Below are 18138 nucleotides of genomic sequence, written 5' to 3' on the forward strand. Positions count from 1 at the left end.
GTTAGTGAAGTGTAACAGCTTTGTTTTCTAGGCTATAGTAATTTCTTGTAAATTGTGTTCTAACGGACCGTAACTGGAATAAAGCAATCAACTGTAATAATATTAAACTGTGAACATTTAAATAATTTTGTTCTAACGGAAAGCGTGATGGAGATGATGCGAGATTTCAAGTCGGGTCAAATAATATTAGTTCCAAATAAAACAAAGTGTATATTTACCAAATTACCCATCATTTATATACAAAGTTTAGAAATATTTAGGATATACAATTTAGGAAAAATAATCGGAACCGGGGGGGGGGGGGGGATCTTATATAATTTTAAAATTTTCGGACGAAAAAATCAGAAATTATACACTTCTAACCGAAACATTGGGGTGGGCGGGTGCACCCCCGGGCACCCACTATACTTAGCCCTTGTTCTTGACGGATTAATCTCATGGAATCAATCAGCTTTTGTAGGGGGTCGAAACATCACAGATGGGCCTCTCATTATGAGCGAAATCATATCCTGGGCAAAAAAATAAAAAAAGAAACTTATGGTCTTCAAGGTCTTTGAAAAAGCGTATGACACGTTGAATTGGAACTTCCTTCTTACAGTTTTAGAGACTTTTGGGTTCCCTGATAAGTGGCGCCAGTGGATCCGGGGCTGTTTAAACTCGGGGAGGGCTTCTGTCATTGTAAATGGCTCCCCAACTGGCGAGTTTCCGATCAAACGCGGGCTGCGACAGGGAGACCCCATGGCCCCTTTCCTCTTCATCATTGCCCTTGAAGCTTTGGGAGCCCTGCTCAGCCGAGCCGTTGCTGCTGGGTCCTCGATTAATCATCTTTGTTTTGCCGATGATGTGTTTTTCCTAGGGGAGTAGTCCGTAGAGAACGTGAAGAATCTGAGCAGATTTTTAAGGTGGTTTTATCTGATTTCTGGCCTAAAGGTGAACATTGATAAATACAAGCTCTTTGGCGTTGGGGTTGAGGATAACGAGGTCATCTCTATGGCAAATACGTTTCATTGCGATATTGGGAGGATGCCGTTTTGGTATTTGGGATTGCCTATTGGGGCAAACATGAAAAGGGTCAACAATTGGCAGCCGATCATTGAGATTTTTAGTAAGAAGTTGTTGGCCTGGAAAGCGAGACACTTGTCTTTTGCGGGGAGGCTGACCTTAGCCAAATTCGTTTTAGGAAGTGTCCCTTTGAAGAGGTATGGGTAACAGGGCCTGACGACGTGACAGAAAGCAAGCAATAGGGGAAGGACACGTCAGAAGAGAAAGAAGACGTCACCTCTTTTTCCGTGAGCATGGGTAACAGGGCCTGACGACGTGACAGAAAGTAACTGACGGGAACTGAAAAGGCGCCTGTTCACCTCTGATAAGACAGGGACATCAGACAGTCACATCAATATCTTCCCCAAGACAACAAAACTTCCATTAGAAGGAAACAATAACTGTCATGCGTCATGCGTCCTTTTGGCTCACCTTTTTACAAAAGTGCCAAAACCCATGCGCCATGCGTCCATTTGGCTCACTTTTTACAAAAGTGCCAAAACCCATGCGCCATGCGTCCATTTGGTTCACTTTTTACAGAAATGCCAAAACCCATGCGCCATGCGTCCATTTGGCTCACTTTTTACAGAGATGCCAAAACCCATGCGGCATGCGTCCATTTGGCTCACTTTTTACAGAAGTGCCAAAACCCATGCGCCATGCGTCCATTTGGCTCACTTTTTACAGAAGTGCCAAAACCCATGCGCCATGCGTCCATTTGGCTCACTTTTTACAAAAGTGCCAAAACCCATGCGCCATGCATCCATTTGGTTCACTTTTTACAAAAGTGCCAAAACCCATGCGCGATGCGTCCATTTGGCTCACTTTTTATAAAGTGCCAAAACCCATGCGCGATGCGTCCATTTGGTTCACTTTTTATAAAGTGCCAAACCCCATGGGCGATGCGTCCGTTTGGCTCAACTTTTTAAATCGCCAAACTTCACACGCCATACAAACCGCCGTAAAAACCACTACCCTTATAAGTCCAGAATCCCTCCTAGACGATCAACTCAACTAGAAGGCACACTGGACTGGGGGGACTTGAAGAGGTATGGTCCCAATTCCCTGCCTACATGGCAGGGACCATACCACTTTTTGAGCATACATGGCGCCTACATCAGCAAAGCAATCCAGAAGATTCTAGAAACTTCTGGAAGATCTGCAGGCAGCACCAAAGATGCTCTATTCGACAAAAAGGACAACACGTGTCACCAGTCGCAGAACGCCACATAGGCCTGCGACAAATCAAGGGGCAGAGCTGACAACGCCAGTACAAGGTTTCCAGCAGGGACAAACGTAAGCACGCCACGTGTACCACTACACTGGTTATGGCAGAGCAGACCAAGAGAATATTCCCCTTGGTCGGACAGCTGGCGCGCATCCACAGCTGGCACAGCCGCTCTTCCCTCCTTCACCCTCCGGCTATAAATAGGACCCTTCATCATTCAGGTTCAGGATCTTTTGGCTCTCTATTCTCACACACTAAACACACACAGTTTATTCTCCCTCAGAACAGTACTTATTCTCACGCCGGAGCCTGGTTAAGAGGGAAACCCCCATATTCCCCTCTTAACGAGATTAACGGTGTTGCTGTTTTGCAGGATCTAGGTCATTCAAGCGAGTAAGAAAGAAGATTGAACCTACAGAAGAAATAACCCCACAGATTATCCTCAGCGAAAACCTGTGTTTCATCACCCTTCCTATTTCTTCTCTCTATTCAAGGGCCCTAAGGCGGTTCTGAAAACCTTAAGAGGGAATTAGAAGAGCATTTATCTGAGGTAACAACGGTTCAGGAAAGAAAGTGAGATGGGTTCCATGGGAGAAAGTTACTAAGCCTAAAGATATGGGTGGGTTAGGAATCGGCGACCTTAAAGAATTTAATGTAGCCATGAGTATTAAATGGTGGTGGAGATATATTGATAACAATTCCCAGTTGTGGGCTCAGGTTATCAAGTCGATTCACTCGTCTTCCCGATCCAATAATTTGATTCCTCTCAAGAAAACGGTTACGGGTTTGTGGAAAGATATATGCGACATGGAAAAGGAGTTATGCAGCATTGGCATTCAAATTAAGCAGCGGATTAAAGGAGTCGTGGGAGATGGAAAATCCATAAGGTTCTGGGATGACTGGTGGCTTGGTAATGGACCTTTAAAAGATCACTTCCCGGATGCTTACGCATTAGCCATTAAGAAAAACATGATGGTGGCTGACGCTTTCAATTACGTGGGAGATCTTTGTGTTTGGCAGTGGGATTGGGCCAGGGGACCAGACTCAGACAACGAATGGGTCCAGATTAGAGAACTTATGGGCCTGCTCCAAGCGATGCAGTCTTGGGGGCCCTCAGACAAGTGGATTTGGCAGAGTGATTAGTGCAACGAGTTCTCAGTCAAGGGGCTGCAAGCTGATAGATCTTCAGTGAATGACCAGGATAAGGTTTTCAAGTGGAACAGTTGGCTATAAAAAATCCAACCTGTTCGTGGGGAGAGCTTTGCAGGGCAGAATTCCGGACAAAACTGAGCTAATAAAAAGGGGCATTATAATGGATAGTACTATTTGCAGCAGATGTGGTGCCTTTCCGGAGGATGCGGATCATCTGCTAGTCGGGTGTACGACTGCAAAGAACGTTTGGCAGCATATATGGGTGTGGTTGAAGATCAGCATTTGGGCGCAGTCGTCCACCGTCAGAGAAGTGCTTGAGGGTGTGCAAGACCAAATAAGGTGCAAGAACTGGAAGAAAATGGTCATGGTAGTGACGTTTGCCACTTTTTGGAGCATTTGGAGGTGCAGAAACGAAGGTATTTTCAATGGAAATTATATCCCCACTCATAAAGCGGCGGAGATGGTGAAAGAGGAAACATTCATCTGGATGAGAAACAGGTATGGGCCCAAAGTCCATATCGATTTTAAAATTCTTCAAGAACATTATACCGATAAGATCACACCCCCGGGTCAACGTTGAAACACCTAACTAGCTGAACTGGCCCGCTGCACCTTCCGGATCCCAGCCGGATCTTTCCGACCGACCGGCCCGGTCTGGGTTTAAAAACGTTGCATATCACTATACTTGGAACGGCAAAAGAAAGCACGTAATTCTTTGGGAAAGTAGGGTCTTTTTACTTTGGTTAATATTTTTTCCCATCTTTTTTTTTGAACGGCCAACAAACTCAATCCCGAGCACTCTCGGGGCACCCACCGGACAAACGGAGTACTCCGAGAGTAACCCGAGTCCACCACCAATTCCGGGGAAAACCCGGTAACCCACCCGCCCATAGGCACGACGGTGAAATTATCGGTAAAACCCGTTTGGCTCAAGGATCCAACCCAGGTTTCCCTAGGTCTCCTATCATTGCCCACCAATGCCTCACTCTGCACCAAGTGGGAGTCGAACTTGCATCTCTCAAGAGAAATGCAAGTCATCCACCACTTGATCTAGAGATCATTATTTGTTAATTAATATTGTGAAAAATGATTGCTAAATCCTTCTGATTTCAATAGAAAGATAAGTAAAAATAAACAAATAAAGAGTTAATTACAATTTGCCTCATGGTTTGACTCACTTTTCATTTTATCTCCCACTTACGAAGACTTTTTGTACTGCACACCCGTATTGTCCATACGTTGCAGTTCGCACCCCTTTTGTTAGTTTAAGTTTACTTTCCATCCATGAAGGATAAAAACGTAATTTTCAACACCCAAACCCACTAAACCATCCTCAAAACGCTTCTGCTTCATCTGGTCACACTGTTTATACGTTGTTCTAAGTTCGAATCAGCCACCCACGTAGAAGATTACTCCTGAATTTTTGTATGTTAATCTTTTTTTTGGAGGATACCCCTGAATTTTTGTTCTATATCCGCCACTGCTATTAGTATTATTTTATAATTACATGTATAACAATTCTCAAAATGATTTTTACTGTATGTTTTTCTTTTCTCTTTTCTTTTTTGACTTTTGTCTTTTTTAGGGTTTTTCTATTTGTACTCGCGATAAATACCATTATCACTTACACCCCTTAACTTTATAAAAAGCTTGCAAAGTGTAATTCTAAACACCCCCCTCCTCAAGTTTTACTTGCGTATTTTTATATACGTGGGTCAAATATAGTATGTTCTCGTTATTTTTATGAATGTTTTCGGTTGGTCTACCTTTTGTCAATAGGTTTTTGTATTTGTTTTTATGTATTTTTCGGTTGGTCTACGTGTTGTCATAAATTTTGTCCAAACCAAGTTGGGTCAAATATAATACGTTTTTACCAGATGGTATAAATTGGAGTTACTTTATGTTTCAACGACGCTGCAACGCGCGGTAACATTCTTTAACTTGAAAAAACAATAATTTTCTAACGTTTTTTAAGTACGTTTCGGTATAGATCCAAATTGGTTTACATTTTGACGTACATGGTCTACGTTTTGTCATAAATTTCGTTCAAAAACGAGTTGAATCAAATATAAAACTATTTTCTTACGTGTTTTTTCAGTACATTTCAGCATAAATCCAAGTTGATTTACGTAAATATTTCTCGGTAATGAGTTAACTTATAAATAATACGTTTTCATCTTATTTTTATGTATGTTTTCAGTAAGTCTACGTCAATTTAGTTCAAAAATGAGTCGGGTCGGTTAAATATTAAGCTAAGGGGTATGGGGACCGTCCCCCACCCCGTCGAGGACTAGCGACGCCGACTTACCATTCCCCCCCCCCCCCACGTCCCGTCCTCACCGTCGAGTTGTTGACGTTGGCGACGGTCCATATGCAGACAAAAAAATGGTAGGGGTTCTTGTGTAAAGCTGTTGCATACAAAAAAATGGTTGGGGGTTAATGGTGGTTGTATCTATATATTTGTATCTATATATATATTATTAATTATTAATAATAAATAATAATGAGATAACAGAAAGGGGAAAGGACAGCCAACATTGAAAGTTGGGATCCAACTGGAAATTAATGAAAATATTTAAGTTTATGTATTTTTTTTTAAATTTATGTAATGTTTTTTAATATTAATGAAATTATTTTGTTAGTTTATTTGTTAAAATTTAAAAAAAAAGTAGAAGATTAAAAAAATAAAAAACATAAAAGTGGTGGGTAGGATCATCTAGGACCATCATCCATACCCTCTAGTTTTGTGGGATGGACCATCCTTGGGAGGACTACGACGTGGCGCCTACGTGGCGGATCATCCTCCCTTGGAGGACCATCACCATACCCTCTAGCCTTATAAGTTTTGAGAGTGAAAACTTACAAACTTTATATCTATATCTAGTCAATAAATGCTCCTAGATTCTGTATATCTCTGACGACGATTAAAATTCTATAGCCGTTGTCTTATGCCAACTTTATATATAAATATATGATAAGATTGGGTAGAAATTAGAATATTATTGAAAACATTACAAACTTCCATCCATGGCCCAGCAGGTCGAAACCACCTCTATGGCCCACCCCAGTGCCACCACACAAGTACCATCGATGACCACACCCTCGAATACCAAATGAACGAAGCCGCTGTACCCCAAACAGTCCAGAATACGTAGCCTATTTCAGTTTGCATATAAGACCAGAATGTCACGCCACGCAAAAATTCAGCTCAAAATTTCTGCATTCCGGAAGTTTCCGGAACACTAAGGAAGCGTCTATGACTGCCCGGAAGACTCCGGAACAGCCCAGACAATACTGGAACATTTTGGCACCCTTAAAAGGTCCTAGACCAGCCTTGAAGGAGCTCGGAAGGGTCCAGAATAAGCTACATAATTCTGCCCAAAAGTTGCAGCCAAGAAGACTCTAGAACACTCATGAAAACACTTAGAATTGCTGGATATTTTGGGAGAAATCTCTAGAATTTAGCCAAGATATTTTGATGTAAAGAATTCTCTAGACTTAGAATGATCTAGAGAATTTAGAGTAGTATAAATAGGGATGGCAACCCTCATCTGTAATCACCCCTCATAACTCATTCATAACCCAACTTCTTGTAAACACTTTGTACTTATAACTTTCTTCAAGTAATACATAATCATCTTTGTTGTAGTATTGCACTATAAAATCATACTTATGATCCTCACAAACAAAGACTTTCGATGCTATACATAACCAAACTCTTCCAAAAGGCTGAACTTAGAAGTATTCTAAGTGCCGCACGAGAGTTCAAGAATAACTCTGTGACAAGTGGTATCAGAGCCGCATCGGTTCACTGGGATGGCAAACAAGAAAAGCAAGAAAGGAGCTACGAGCAAGAAAATCGTCTCTAGCGAAGAAGAGACACACAGTCATAACCAGAATCAGCAAGATGTTAAAGGCATGTCTATGGATTTGGCCGGATCCTTAGATAAAATGAAGACTAATGTTGAAGCTTCGGTCACACAACTTGGAAATCTTATCAATCGTTCCTTGGAAAAGATAGATGCGTTGGGAACATTGCGAGATGAGTTAAGAGGACTCAATGGGGATTTCACAACCACTATCGACGTCATACGCCTCGAGATGTAAGCCATGACCCATGCGGAAATCACAAGGCTGCAGAGTGAGGTAGACGAAAAGATCCAAAACCTTCACAAAAACTTTGCTGAGTTAGAAGCAAAAATGAATGACACCAACAAGGCACAACCAGAAGCATGTCCGGTCCATGAAAGTAAGGCATCTCAATACTTTAAACACACAAAATACTCCCAAAACACATGAAAAACATAACATCAAAAAGCTCCCGAACAAGGGAAAGAAAAGATCCACAACCGCAAAATCAGAAAAGAAGTCGGAAGAAGGACTTCAACTCGTCAACATGCTGGTAAACGGGAGACCCGTTAAGTCATGTTGACATAGGAGCAAGCCATAACTTCGTCTTAGTAGATGAAGCAATAAGACTCGGTGTTCGAGTCACAAAACAAGACGCAATGATAAAGACCACCAATGGACCCGTCCAACCAATACTTGGGATGACATACGGTGTCAAAATCACAATCAGCAAATGGAAAGGTAAGATCGACCTTTTGGTAGTGCCCATGAAAGAACACAATTCCGTGCTTGGCCATGATTTCTTCTCAAAAGAATCGGCCTTTCTTATTCCATTTGCAAACAAATTTTGCATCATAGACGGAAACCATGTTCACAAAATGAAGACAGAGACAAGTACCACCGATGGCCCACACCCTCGATTACGATATGCAGGAAGTCGCTATACCCACAGTCCAAGAATACGTTGCGTATTTCAGGTCGAAGACAACACCAGAAGCGCTGATGAAGAAAGGCCTGGTCAGGATTTGTAGTGAGGTTGACTCTTTCCTCACCGGAGAACTTCGCCAGAAGATAAACGAATGCAAGCGGAGGAGGATGGATCGCAGAGAATTTACCAAGGAAGTGAAGAAGATGACGAGGGCCATGGACGTGATAAAGTGGGGTTTGACTGACACCCCCTTGCCGCTCAGTTTTGAACGGCGGGTTTACCGTCGGAGGCTGGATAGCCCGCCTGAGTTCACTCGGCAGGTTAGGAGCAGCAGCACTATCCATCGCGAAGGCCTTGTTTGGAGGCGGCGAAGAGGACAACAACAACAACAACCGGTAAGGTTTTATTTAGCCGGAAATATGGGTTAATAGCCGGAATTTGAAAATTTTTGTTGTTTACAGAATTGGGGTTTCGGCTAGGGTTCTTGGGCTTGGGTTTGATTAACAAAACTAACTCATGTTGTTGTTGTGCTTATTAGCCCGTTGCTGCAGTGACTGGACCGGACCAGACGAGTTCGCCGTCGTCAGATTGTGCGCCATTGGGTTAGCCACAGATGCCCAGATTAGGTAATTATAATAGAAAACACATTTGTTTTTTGTTTTGCTTTTTTATTACAACCTAACATTTTTGATTTTACAGCTCTTTGGTGGTTCGGGGGTGGATTGAACCGCTCTGCAAATTGCTCTCACAGGGGAATAGTCGGGAGGTCCTGCTGATGAGTTTGTGTGCGCTGAAGAACATGATGATTGTGGATGGATCAAAGACGCGTGATGGAATCGTCCACTCGGGTGTATAGGACATAATATCAGAGTTGTGTCGTCATGAAGATAAAGAGGTCTGTAAGCAGGCCTCTGCCCTCCTAAAATATTCTTACACTCTGCATGCTAATGGTGGATAGGCGTCTCTCTGCCCTTTTTTGGCGTTTGGTGAACAGGTTTTTGCTTTTTGAAGTTGTAGTAATATAATGAGTTGTTTTGGGTGACTTTTCTAAAATATAAGTAAACATATAACAAATTATGTTGAAATTTGTGTTACGGGCTTCCTGCCGCTATAAATCTCATGATATAACAAATTATGACCTATACATTTGAAATTATACTGCATGTTGCACTCTTCTTCACATTTCACATTAACACATAGTGTTAATTGTTGATATCTTGTGGAAAATGAAATCAATATATATGGATTCTGCTTATAATAAACTCACTAGTATAGACTACTTGCATTCCCAAAATGCTGTTTCGGCATCACAATTTAATTAGTTGTGCATGAAAGATTGAAAGTTTCAATATATATTTGGGAAAGTTTCAAAATGCTGTTGGGCATCACAATTTAATTAGTTATATTGAAATTTGTGTTGCGGGCCGATATTCTGGCAGATAAGAAACATAAGTTACAATATTTTCTTGTACATTTCATAATCATAAATGTTTTAGAGATAGAACATACGGGACTTTTTAGAGACATTGCCCTCGCTGCTTTCATAATCATATCAAGTTCAGTTCACCCGCTCTAGGGTTTGAAGAAAATAGTGGCGATGGATGTGTGAACACAACTTGATCCGGTCCGACCTTCAACGAATTTCCGGCCGAACCGCCAGCCACCGGCCAAACCGCCGGTCTATTGCACAAACGGTTCGTAAGTGTGAACCGGCCCGGCGCAAGCAGCGAGGCCGACCGGTCGGTCCGGTCCGGGTCTAAGAACATTGGTTTATACCCACCCTCCCCCTTCATAGTTTTTATCAGATTCCAACTTTAACCCCTCATCTTCAAAGGTTTGTTCTTTTGTCCCAAACTAAATTCATTTCTATAATTACTTTAAAGAGTAAACTTCCGTTTTGTTCCCTGTGGTTTGGTCACTTTAACGGCTTTGCCCCAAACCTTTCAAAATAACCATTTTACTCCCTGATCTATGAAGGCCTTCATGATTTTGCTCCCCGCCCCTAAACGTCATCCATTTTAACAATTAAAGTCTGTCATGTGCAAAACACCTGAGGGGCAATCGTGTTTTTTCCCAACCCTCCCTTTACAATTCCAGCTTAAAACCCTAACTGTTAAAATGGATGACGTTTAAGGGTGGGGAGCAAAATCATGAAGGCCTTCATAGATCAGGGAGTAAAATGGCTATTTTGAAAGGTTTGGGGCAAAACCGTTAAAGTGACCAAACCACAGGGAGCAAAACAGAAGTTTACTCTACTTTTAACACTATGTTCCCGAGTCATTTAACAGGGGGAGGTGAGGGGAGGGGATGGGAAGGAAAATTTTCTCTCCTAATCTCTCCAATTTGGGAGAATGAATATATGGTCATATTTGGTCATATTTTCTTCCTTTTTCCCTCCCCTCCCCCTGTTAAATGAAACTCGGGAACATGGTTTTTCATATTTTCATCTCTTTTCCCTCCTCTCCCCTGTTTAATGAGTCTCGAGAACAGAGTGTAAATTTAGAGGCTTTTGCTTTAATACTCCTTTTTTTATTTATTATAACATTTTCTTTTTCTTACGATAACAAGGATTCTTCCTTTTAACCACCACTAAGTCATTTAACAAGCCTAGACTTTTTACGTTCCAATTTACGTTTTATACATGATACTATAAACACATGCAGCGTACCTCATACCAACTTGGTTTTCTTCACTACCACATGTTATTGGTCACATTGCATGTACTCCTACATAATATTGTATCACTTCAGTTATTTCATATTCGTATATCACACAACCACCCTCACTTTTATGTCTACAACTAGGGGTGTAAACGAGCAATGAAATCGAACGGTTCCTTTATCCTCTGTTACTGAAGAATTAAGGTATCAATTTCTTCTACGTTTTCTTTAGAGATTGCAATTATTTTGGTTCTCTTTTACTAGATTGATGGTTGTTCTGTTCAACTTCAATTTCAGTTACATCATTATTGTTATTCGGTTTCATTAGGTTGTTCTTGGTCTAGACTGATTGAATGATTATTGCTAATGCCTTAGTAAAATATTCGTTATAGTGAGACAGTTTCATGCAAATATTGTTGCTTTGTTTTTTATTTGCTTAAAGATAATAAGCTTAAAGATTTTTAGAGCATTCACAATCAATTCTTTTTCCTTATCCATATAATTACACTAAAAATCATTGTTTTTTCTTTCTCCTGTTCAATTAAATAATATTTTTTATACCTTTATCATTACATTTTCTCTCTCCTCCACTCACAACCACTTTCAAAAATATTAAAAAATTTATAAGGTATGGACAATGTTCCCATATATTTACAGGTGAACAGTAACATTTTCCCTCTCCTTCACTCACAACCACTCACAACCATTCATTATAATATAACTAACCCACTCACACAAATATAAGAAATCAATTGTGAATGCTATTAGAACCCCCGTAGTGGGGCGTTTTTTTTTTTAAATTAAAAAAAAACGCCAAAACACGCCCCTTGCCCATTACATACGGGCGTTTTTGAGCGTTTTTGGGGAAAAAAATTCGATTGGCGTGATTTTAAAAACGCCGGAACTCTATTTCTTTGCCCAATTGAACCTTGCCATGTGTGTATACTTAGTTTTAATTATAAAAAACAAAGAAAATTAGTTTTAGTTAGTTTTAATTGAAGGTGGTTTAAAAAAAAGTTGCAGGTTGTTCTTGTGGGTTTTGGGAAGAAGAAGAAGTTTTTTTATTTTAGTCCTTGTATTTTGATTAGTCTTTAAAAAAGATTTTGCATTTCAGTCCCTAAAGTTTTAAGTAGTTTTAATTAGATTTTGGAAATGTAATTTTTTTACTTAGTTTTGCATCTTAGTCCCTAAAGTTTTAAGTAGTTTTAATTAGATTTTGGAAATCTAATTTTTTTACTTAGTTTTGCATTTCAGTCCCTAAAGTTTTAATTAGTTTTTTTTTACTTTTGAATAGGTTTTTTTATTTCTAGTATTGTATTTTTTTAATTTAATAAAGTATTTTAAGTTTTTAATTAAAAAAAATAATTGTGTAATGATTGGAAGTGGCGTTATTGGGCATTATTCCCACTACGGCACTTTTGCAATAACCCCTAATAATACCCCCATACTGACTGAACTGTCACATGTCGCAAAACACCCCATGATAGAGGCATTATTGAGCTAACCACTACACATCTTCTTACAATTCTTATTTATCATTTTGGTAATGAATTTGGAAAGGAAGCAATAAGTTGTACGGTAATAAATTTGGAAAGTTGTACGGAAGATAAATTACTTTCAGGTCAAAAGTTTGTTAGTCTAGATAACAATGATCTAATAATTTGTACATTATGTTTTGGAAGTTGTACATTATGATCTTATCATCTTTATTATTTTAGCACTATAGAAGAAACCGAACACAATGGATATGCGTTATTATTTTTCAATAAAAGGCTATAGTCTACATTTGGATTTTATTTTATATTACGAAATATATATTAAGTTTCATTGTTAACTCATTTAGGGTACTCGGGGCACCATTCGGTGACCCCTTCGGTGACCCCGGTTGCCGTTTAGGGGGTGTGCCGCCATCAAGGCGGTGAGGTAGAGAGAGGGAAGAAATCGGTGGGGATTCACCGAAGAGAGGGAGGAGAGAGGGAAGGGTTGGACCAATGAGAAATTTCCTTTTTTTTTAATAAAAAACCAAGTCACCTAAGAGGGGAGTGCCGCCATCAATTTAGGGTGTTAGGGGAGTTTAAGAGGGGAGTTGACGTGGCACACGAGGATTGGTTATGCGTAAGAGAGGGGACTCCCCTCTTAGGGGAGTGCCCCTTACACCCTTAGTTTAAATTTCAGTTTGAGAGTTGATGTCAAGATTTCATGTGAGGATTATTTTCATTTTGCGAGTAAATGTCGCCTTAAAATGCCCTCATGGGTCCTGAAAATTCTATTTAGTTTAAATTTTATTAATATATTATGTTTGCTAATTATTTTAAAAAGTTAAAAATGTAGTTCTGGAGGGCAACCTGGTTTTACCCAGCTGTTACCCCAGCGAGTCTCTCGTGTGTAGGCAGTATGGTTTCCGGCAGCCAGGGCCCGATAGAACATCGCGTCTGAGAATGCTGGGCTGACGGGTAATCGTCCTTGACGGGGACCCGGTGACCAATGGTCCATGTACATATTGAAAGTCACCCTTCAAAAAAAAAAAACGTAGTTCTGTTTACTTTTTTTCCTTAAGTGTTATACCGTTGAAAACAAAGTTGCATACAAAATAAAGTATCTTTTTTGTATCATAGGTTGTAGCGAGTGTTGGTTTCGTATAATTATTATGGCGAACCGAACCAATTCTGAGTGAATAAAGTCCGTACTAGTATCGATATTTTCGGAACCGATACCGATGTTCTTTTTATTTGTTTTCGATCGATGTGAAACATGTGTGGATATCCTTTAAGACATTGCACGGCTTTGTTTAACGAGTGTTGCAACCATGACAAACTAAACCGATATCGATTGAAATCCTATGAAGGGCCTGAGGTCTTCATGGTTTTTTTGCTGGATCTAATGCATGACAGTGGCATCTCTAGTACCTTTCTTCTGAGGGGTGAGGTGAGCCAGGAAGCTTCTATGTAGGTCACTAAAGGACGTTATGCTCCTCGTGGGAAGCCCACAGAACCATAACCTAGCTGTTCTGATAAGGGTCTGCATGAACATGTGACAACACTCAACATTATTCCAACGTTCAACTGTAGCGGCTCCTGTGAAGACCTGTAGATGGTCCGTGGGGTCTTCTAAACCGTCATATGTCTTGACATTCGAAGGCATCTTTATCTTCGTCTGGAAGACATAGTTGGCTATCTCCTCAGAGAAACACGACAAAGAGTTCGGTTTGTAAGGCATGGAAGGGATGTCAGGATTTACCCCTGTTCCACTCGTACTGGTACCTTACTGGACGTTTGGTTGGGCTTGAACATGCGTTCCACCTAGGGCAGCCTGCTGTATCTGGTTTCCCGCAAGTTGCTGGCTCAGTTGAGCTAGTAGGGCAGCTATTTACTGAGCACCATACATTGAGAAGCCTTGCTGGAAGCTTGAAGATGGTGACAAGCTTACAACTACAACTCTGCTGGCCAGGGGCAACGATCGGAGTACTTCTTCAAAGGTTGTCCGTGGAAGTGGCCCAGCTGCATGAGCCTGTTGGAGGAGCTGTTCGACAGTGTACTCTGGGCTTCTAGGAAGGAAGACCGGGGAGCTAGTGTGATAGCTCCCAGTCTAGAGTGATCCATCAGGCATGAGATATGGATTTGGGTCAGGACTAGGTCCTGCTCGACTAACGCTTGGAGGTGTGGTAGTGCACAACGAAGGAGACATGGGGGAGAGAGTAACCTCTTGTATAAAGTTTCTTCTTACTCCCTCCGGAGTTATTTCCATCAACTTTATAAAGTTACTTTATACTCCCTCCGGACGTACCCTTTTGTCCGTTCTTCTCGGATATACCTATTCAAAAGTTCCCTCAACTGTATAAAGTTACTTCTTATTCCCTCCGGAGTTATTTCCATGGTTTCAACCGGGAAGAGAACTTCGCTTGGAGAAGTGGAGGAACTCGTGTTGAGGGAGGTGTCTGGAACTGTTGTGAATCTTGAGTTACCGGTACCACATAAAGTTCGTCCGTGTTGGTTGAGCAGTTGCCGACTTCGGGAGTAGCCGGAGGGCTAGACCGAGGCAAAGAACTGCTTGAGACTTCCTTAGGATGATGATTCTTTCCGGCCATGAAAGAAGGTAACTTAGGAACATGACTAAACTACCGGGAAAACTGTTCTAAGTAGCGCAGCCCCATGGTGGGCGCCACTTGTTAAAACAACAAGAGTATAGCGGGGGGAAGGTCAAAGATCAACTCCATAGGATAGCTCCTTGGTCGGAATCTGCAATTAAAGAACACCGTTAGTCTTAACGCGAGAGGTGGCCTCACGCGTTTGGACTCCGGCATGAGAATCAGCAGTGTGTTCTTAAGAGTCTAGCGTAAAGAAAGGATAAGAGTTTTGAGTGAGAGTTAGAGAGATTGACTTACATAGCGGTCTTGGTAAGCTTATCATTCCCTGATGTTGCTTGTAGGGTTAGCCTTGCCTCTTTGGGTATGTTTCAGGTTTGTGTGTCTAGAGGACACCATCTAATCGTGGCGGCCTTATGACCGCTATGGTTCTTCTATGGGTGTTTATGGGTTTGTTTGTCGGTTATTCCTCCGCACGATGATACAAAATGATCAAAGCCACCGAGTGGAAAAGGAACACGTTAAAAACAACATTCATGTTTCCCGGTATTCTATTCGTGTTTTTGTTCGTTCTAAATACGATAATTTGGGGTGAGAAATCATCCGGAGCGGTACGGTTTGGAACCATGTTTGCGCTCGTTTGTTTATGGTTCGGGATATCCGTACCGTTAGTGTTTGTAGGCAGTTACTTAGGCTTCAAGAAACCCGTAGTCGAAGACCCTGTAAAAACAAATAAAATCCCTAGACAAGTTCTGGAGCAAGCTTGGTACATGCAACCCGTATTTTCAATCCTAATCGGCGGAGTTTTACCATTTGGGCGGTTTTTATCGAGCTTTTCTTCATTTTAACCTCGATTTGGTTGAACCAGTTTTACTACATATTTGGGTTTTTGTTCATTGTGTTTGTGATTCTAATTATCACGTGTGCAGTGCAGTGAGGACTACAATTGGTGGTGGCGCGCATACCTTACAGCAGGGTCATCTGCACTGTATCTTTTTCTGTACTCGGCTTTTTACTTCTTCACAAAACTGGAAATTACAAAGTTGGTATCGGGGATTTTGTATTTCGGGTACATGTCGATTGCTTCATATGCGTTTTTTGTGTTGACGGGTACAATCAGGTTGTATGCATGCTAATGGTTTGTGAGGAAGATATACTCATCTGTGAAGATAGACTGATTAGTGCAAGTAAGACAGAGGAGTAATGGTTTGTGTCTATTAAAAGGATATTGTCTAATTTTCTACTATCTAGTTTAGGACTTTGGTCTCTCACTTTTTGATGTAACAAAAGTTTTTAAAAAAAAGGTAGAAAATCATGGAAATAGTTATTTCCTATATCATCTATAATAATTTCATCAATCTACCTTATTTTCTTAAGTAATAGGTAAATACAAAATGAAGAATAATAAAATAAAGGAATATTGGATTTTAATAATCCCAACTATTTGTTGTTGGCCGTTAACAGTCCCAACTTAAAAAATAACCACTGGCAGTCCCAACTATTAACGTAATAGCCTCCAATGGAACCTGACTAACAGAACCCTAATGCCGTTAGTCTCCGGTCACCGGAGAAACGTTTTTTGGCCGGAAAAATCAACATTTTCGTTCTAAACTTCTTTGTAACCTTATTTGGGACCTTTAAGAACCTTATTCTAGTAAAATCCTTAGTTATTGAAGTTGCCGGAGAACTTCTTTTTGGCTGGAAAACTAAACATTTTCATCAAAATATAAAATATAAATTATTTATTGTATTTAGATTATTAGTGCTTATTTAAATGGTACATGGCGTATATTATAAGTTGGAAAGGATGAAAAGTAGTCTTAGTTTAATTTGCAGGTAAGTGCGCATCGAAACTGCATAGATAAACTACTATACGGTAGTAGTAATAAATAAATAAATAAATAAATAAATAAATAAATAAATAATAAATAACTTTATGAAAAAGTTCCAGTCCACTAGTCCAGACCAACAGGGCTCTTTCGAGCAAGGCCCAGTGGGCTCCCCGGCCGCCTTTTGACCGACAGCGTCCCAAATTCGTAACTATAAATAGATATCCCTGCCTGCGTGACTTCCAATCCACTATATGTTTCTGAGAAACCTAAACCTAAACTCCGCGAAGAAGAAGATGTCCGACAACATCCCAATAGAAATCCAAGTGGAAATTATTAAAAGGGTTCCAGCGAAATCATTGATCAGGTTCAGATCCGTTTCGAAACAATGGATGTCTCTGATCGATAGCCCTGAGTTTATCACCTATCACAGAGTCAACCAGACTCAGCAGCCGCATCATCTGCTCGTAATGCACTGCGAAGAAGATATGAAGTTCAAATATGTCTCGATTGTTGATGATGACGACCACAAGTTTTCTCCTACTGTTACTACTCCGACTGTTAAGCTAGTTAGGCATCCAACATTGCTCGGCTGCTCTGACGGATTGGTGTGTTTGTTCAATTATTGGAAGAGGTTGATTGTTCTTTGGAATCCATCTATTAGGAAATCTTTTGGTATAGCGTTGCCCGATGGAGTAGATGCTTTAGGTTTTGGGGTTTGTCGTCAAACTTCTGACCCTAAGATTGTCAAAATCACACACACCATCCGTTACGAGGCTCAAGTTTTTACGTTAACAACGCCTGGGGCTGGGGCTTGGGGAAGCAGCAGCATATCGATGAATCTGCCTCTGCCTGAATCAATGCGATTTTCGTCGGCTAATGCGGCGGTGGTTACAGATGATGGGGTTATTCATTGGCTTGCTTTTAGTTTGACTCCTCCAAAGACTTATCGGATCATTTCATTTGATTTGACATGGGAAGAGTTTGGACAAGTAGATCTTCCGGATGCTTTAGCACGCAGTCGATATCTCAACATATATAAGCTCAAGGAGTCTGTTGTTGTGCTCGACTACAAAAGCTGTAGAGGCTGTGACGTATGGATGATGTCCTCTTTTACAAAACTATTCACTCTTAGGGATGTTGAGGTCGATAGTATAATTGGATTTAGGAAGAATGGCCAACCTATGCATCATCGACCTGTTGTTGCTGGTGAAGGTGGTGGTGAACTTCAAGTTTATGACCCCGCCTCGGATAGCATGAATGGTCTTGGGATTTATGGTGCCTCCTTCAAGATGGCCGCCTACACAGAATCCCTACTTCTGCTTCATCACTCTGATTCTATCATTGAATGGTCTTTGAGCCGCGTTTAA

At 40.8% G+C, this 18138-nt stretch overlaps 3 protein-coding genes and 1 pseudogene across 3 annotated transcripts; all 4 read left to right on the forward strand.

Moving 5' to 3' along the window:
* Positions 1-3581: 3581 nt before the first annotated feature.
* Positions 3582-4001, forward strand: LOC110867158. Its single transcript, XM_022116289.1, has one exon. The coding sequence runs from the start codon at positions 3582-3584 to the stop codon at positions 3999-4001; it is 420 nt and encodes a 139-aa protein (XP_021971981.1).
* A 3036-nt stretch (positions 4002-7037) lies between these two features.
* On the forward strand, positions 7038-9283 carry LOC110867471. Its single transcript, XM_022116476.1, has 3 exons — positions 7038-8593; positions 8737-8824; positions 8898-9283. The coding sequence occupies exons 1-2, from the start codon at positions 8174-8176 to the stop codon at positions 8803-8805; spliced, it is 489 nt and encodes a 162-aa protein (XP_021972168.1). The 5' UTR covers positions 7038-8173; the 3' UTR covers positions 8806-8824; positions 8898-9283.
* Positions 9284-14728: 5445 nt separating this feature from the next.
* LOC110867157 lies at positions 14729-16117 on the forward strand (annotated as a pseudogene).
* A 947-nt stretch (positions 16118-17064) lies between these two features.
* On the forward strand, positions 17065-18138 carry LOC110867156 (putative F-box protein At1g32420). Its single transcript, XM_022116288.1, has one exon. The coding sequence runs from the start codon at positions 17065-17067 to the stop codon at positions 18136-18138; it is 1074 nt and encodes a 357-aa protein (XP_021971980.1).

The sequence above is a fragment of the Helianthus annuus genome, chromosome 7 (assembly GCF_002127325.2).
Source record: "Helianthus annuus cultivar XRQ/B chromosome 7, HanXRQr2.0-SUNRISE, whole genome shotgun sequence".
In the NCBI taxonomy this organism is placed as follows: Eukaryota; Viridiplantae; Streptophyta; class Magnoliopsida; order Asterales; family Asteraceae; genus Helianthus; species Helianthus annuus.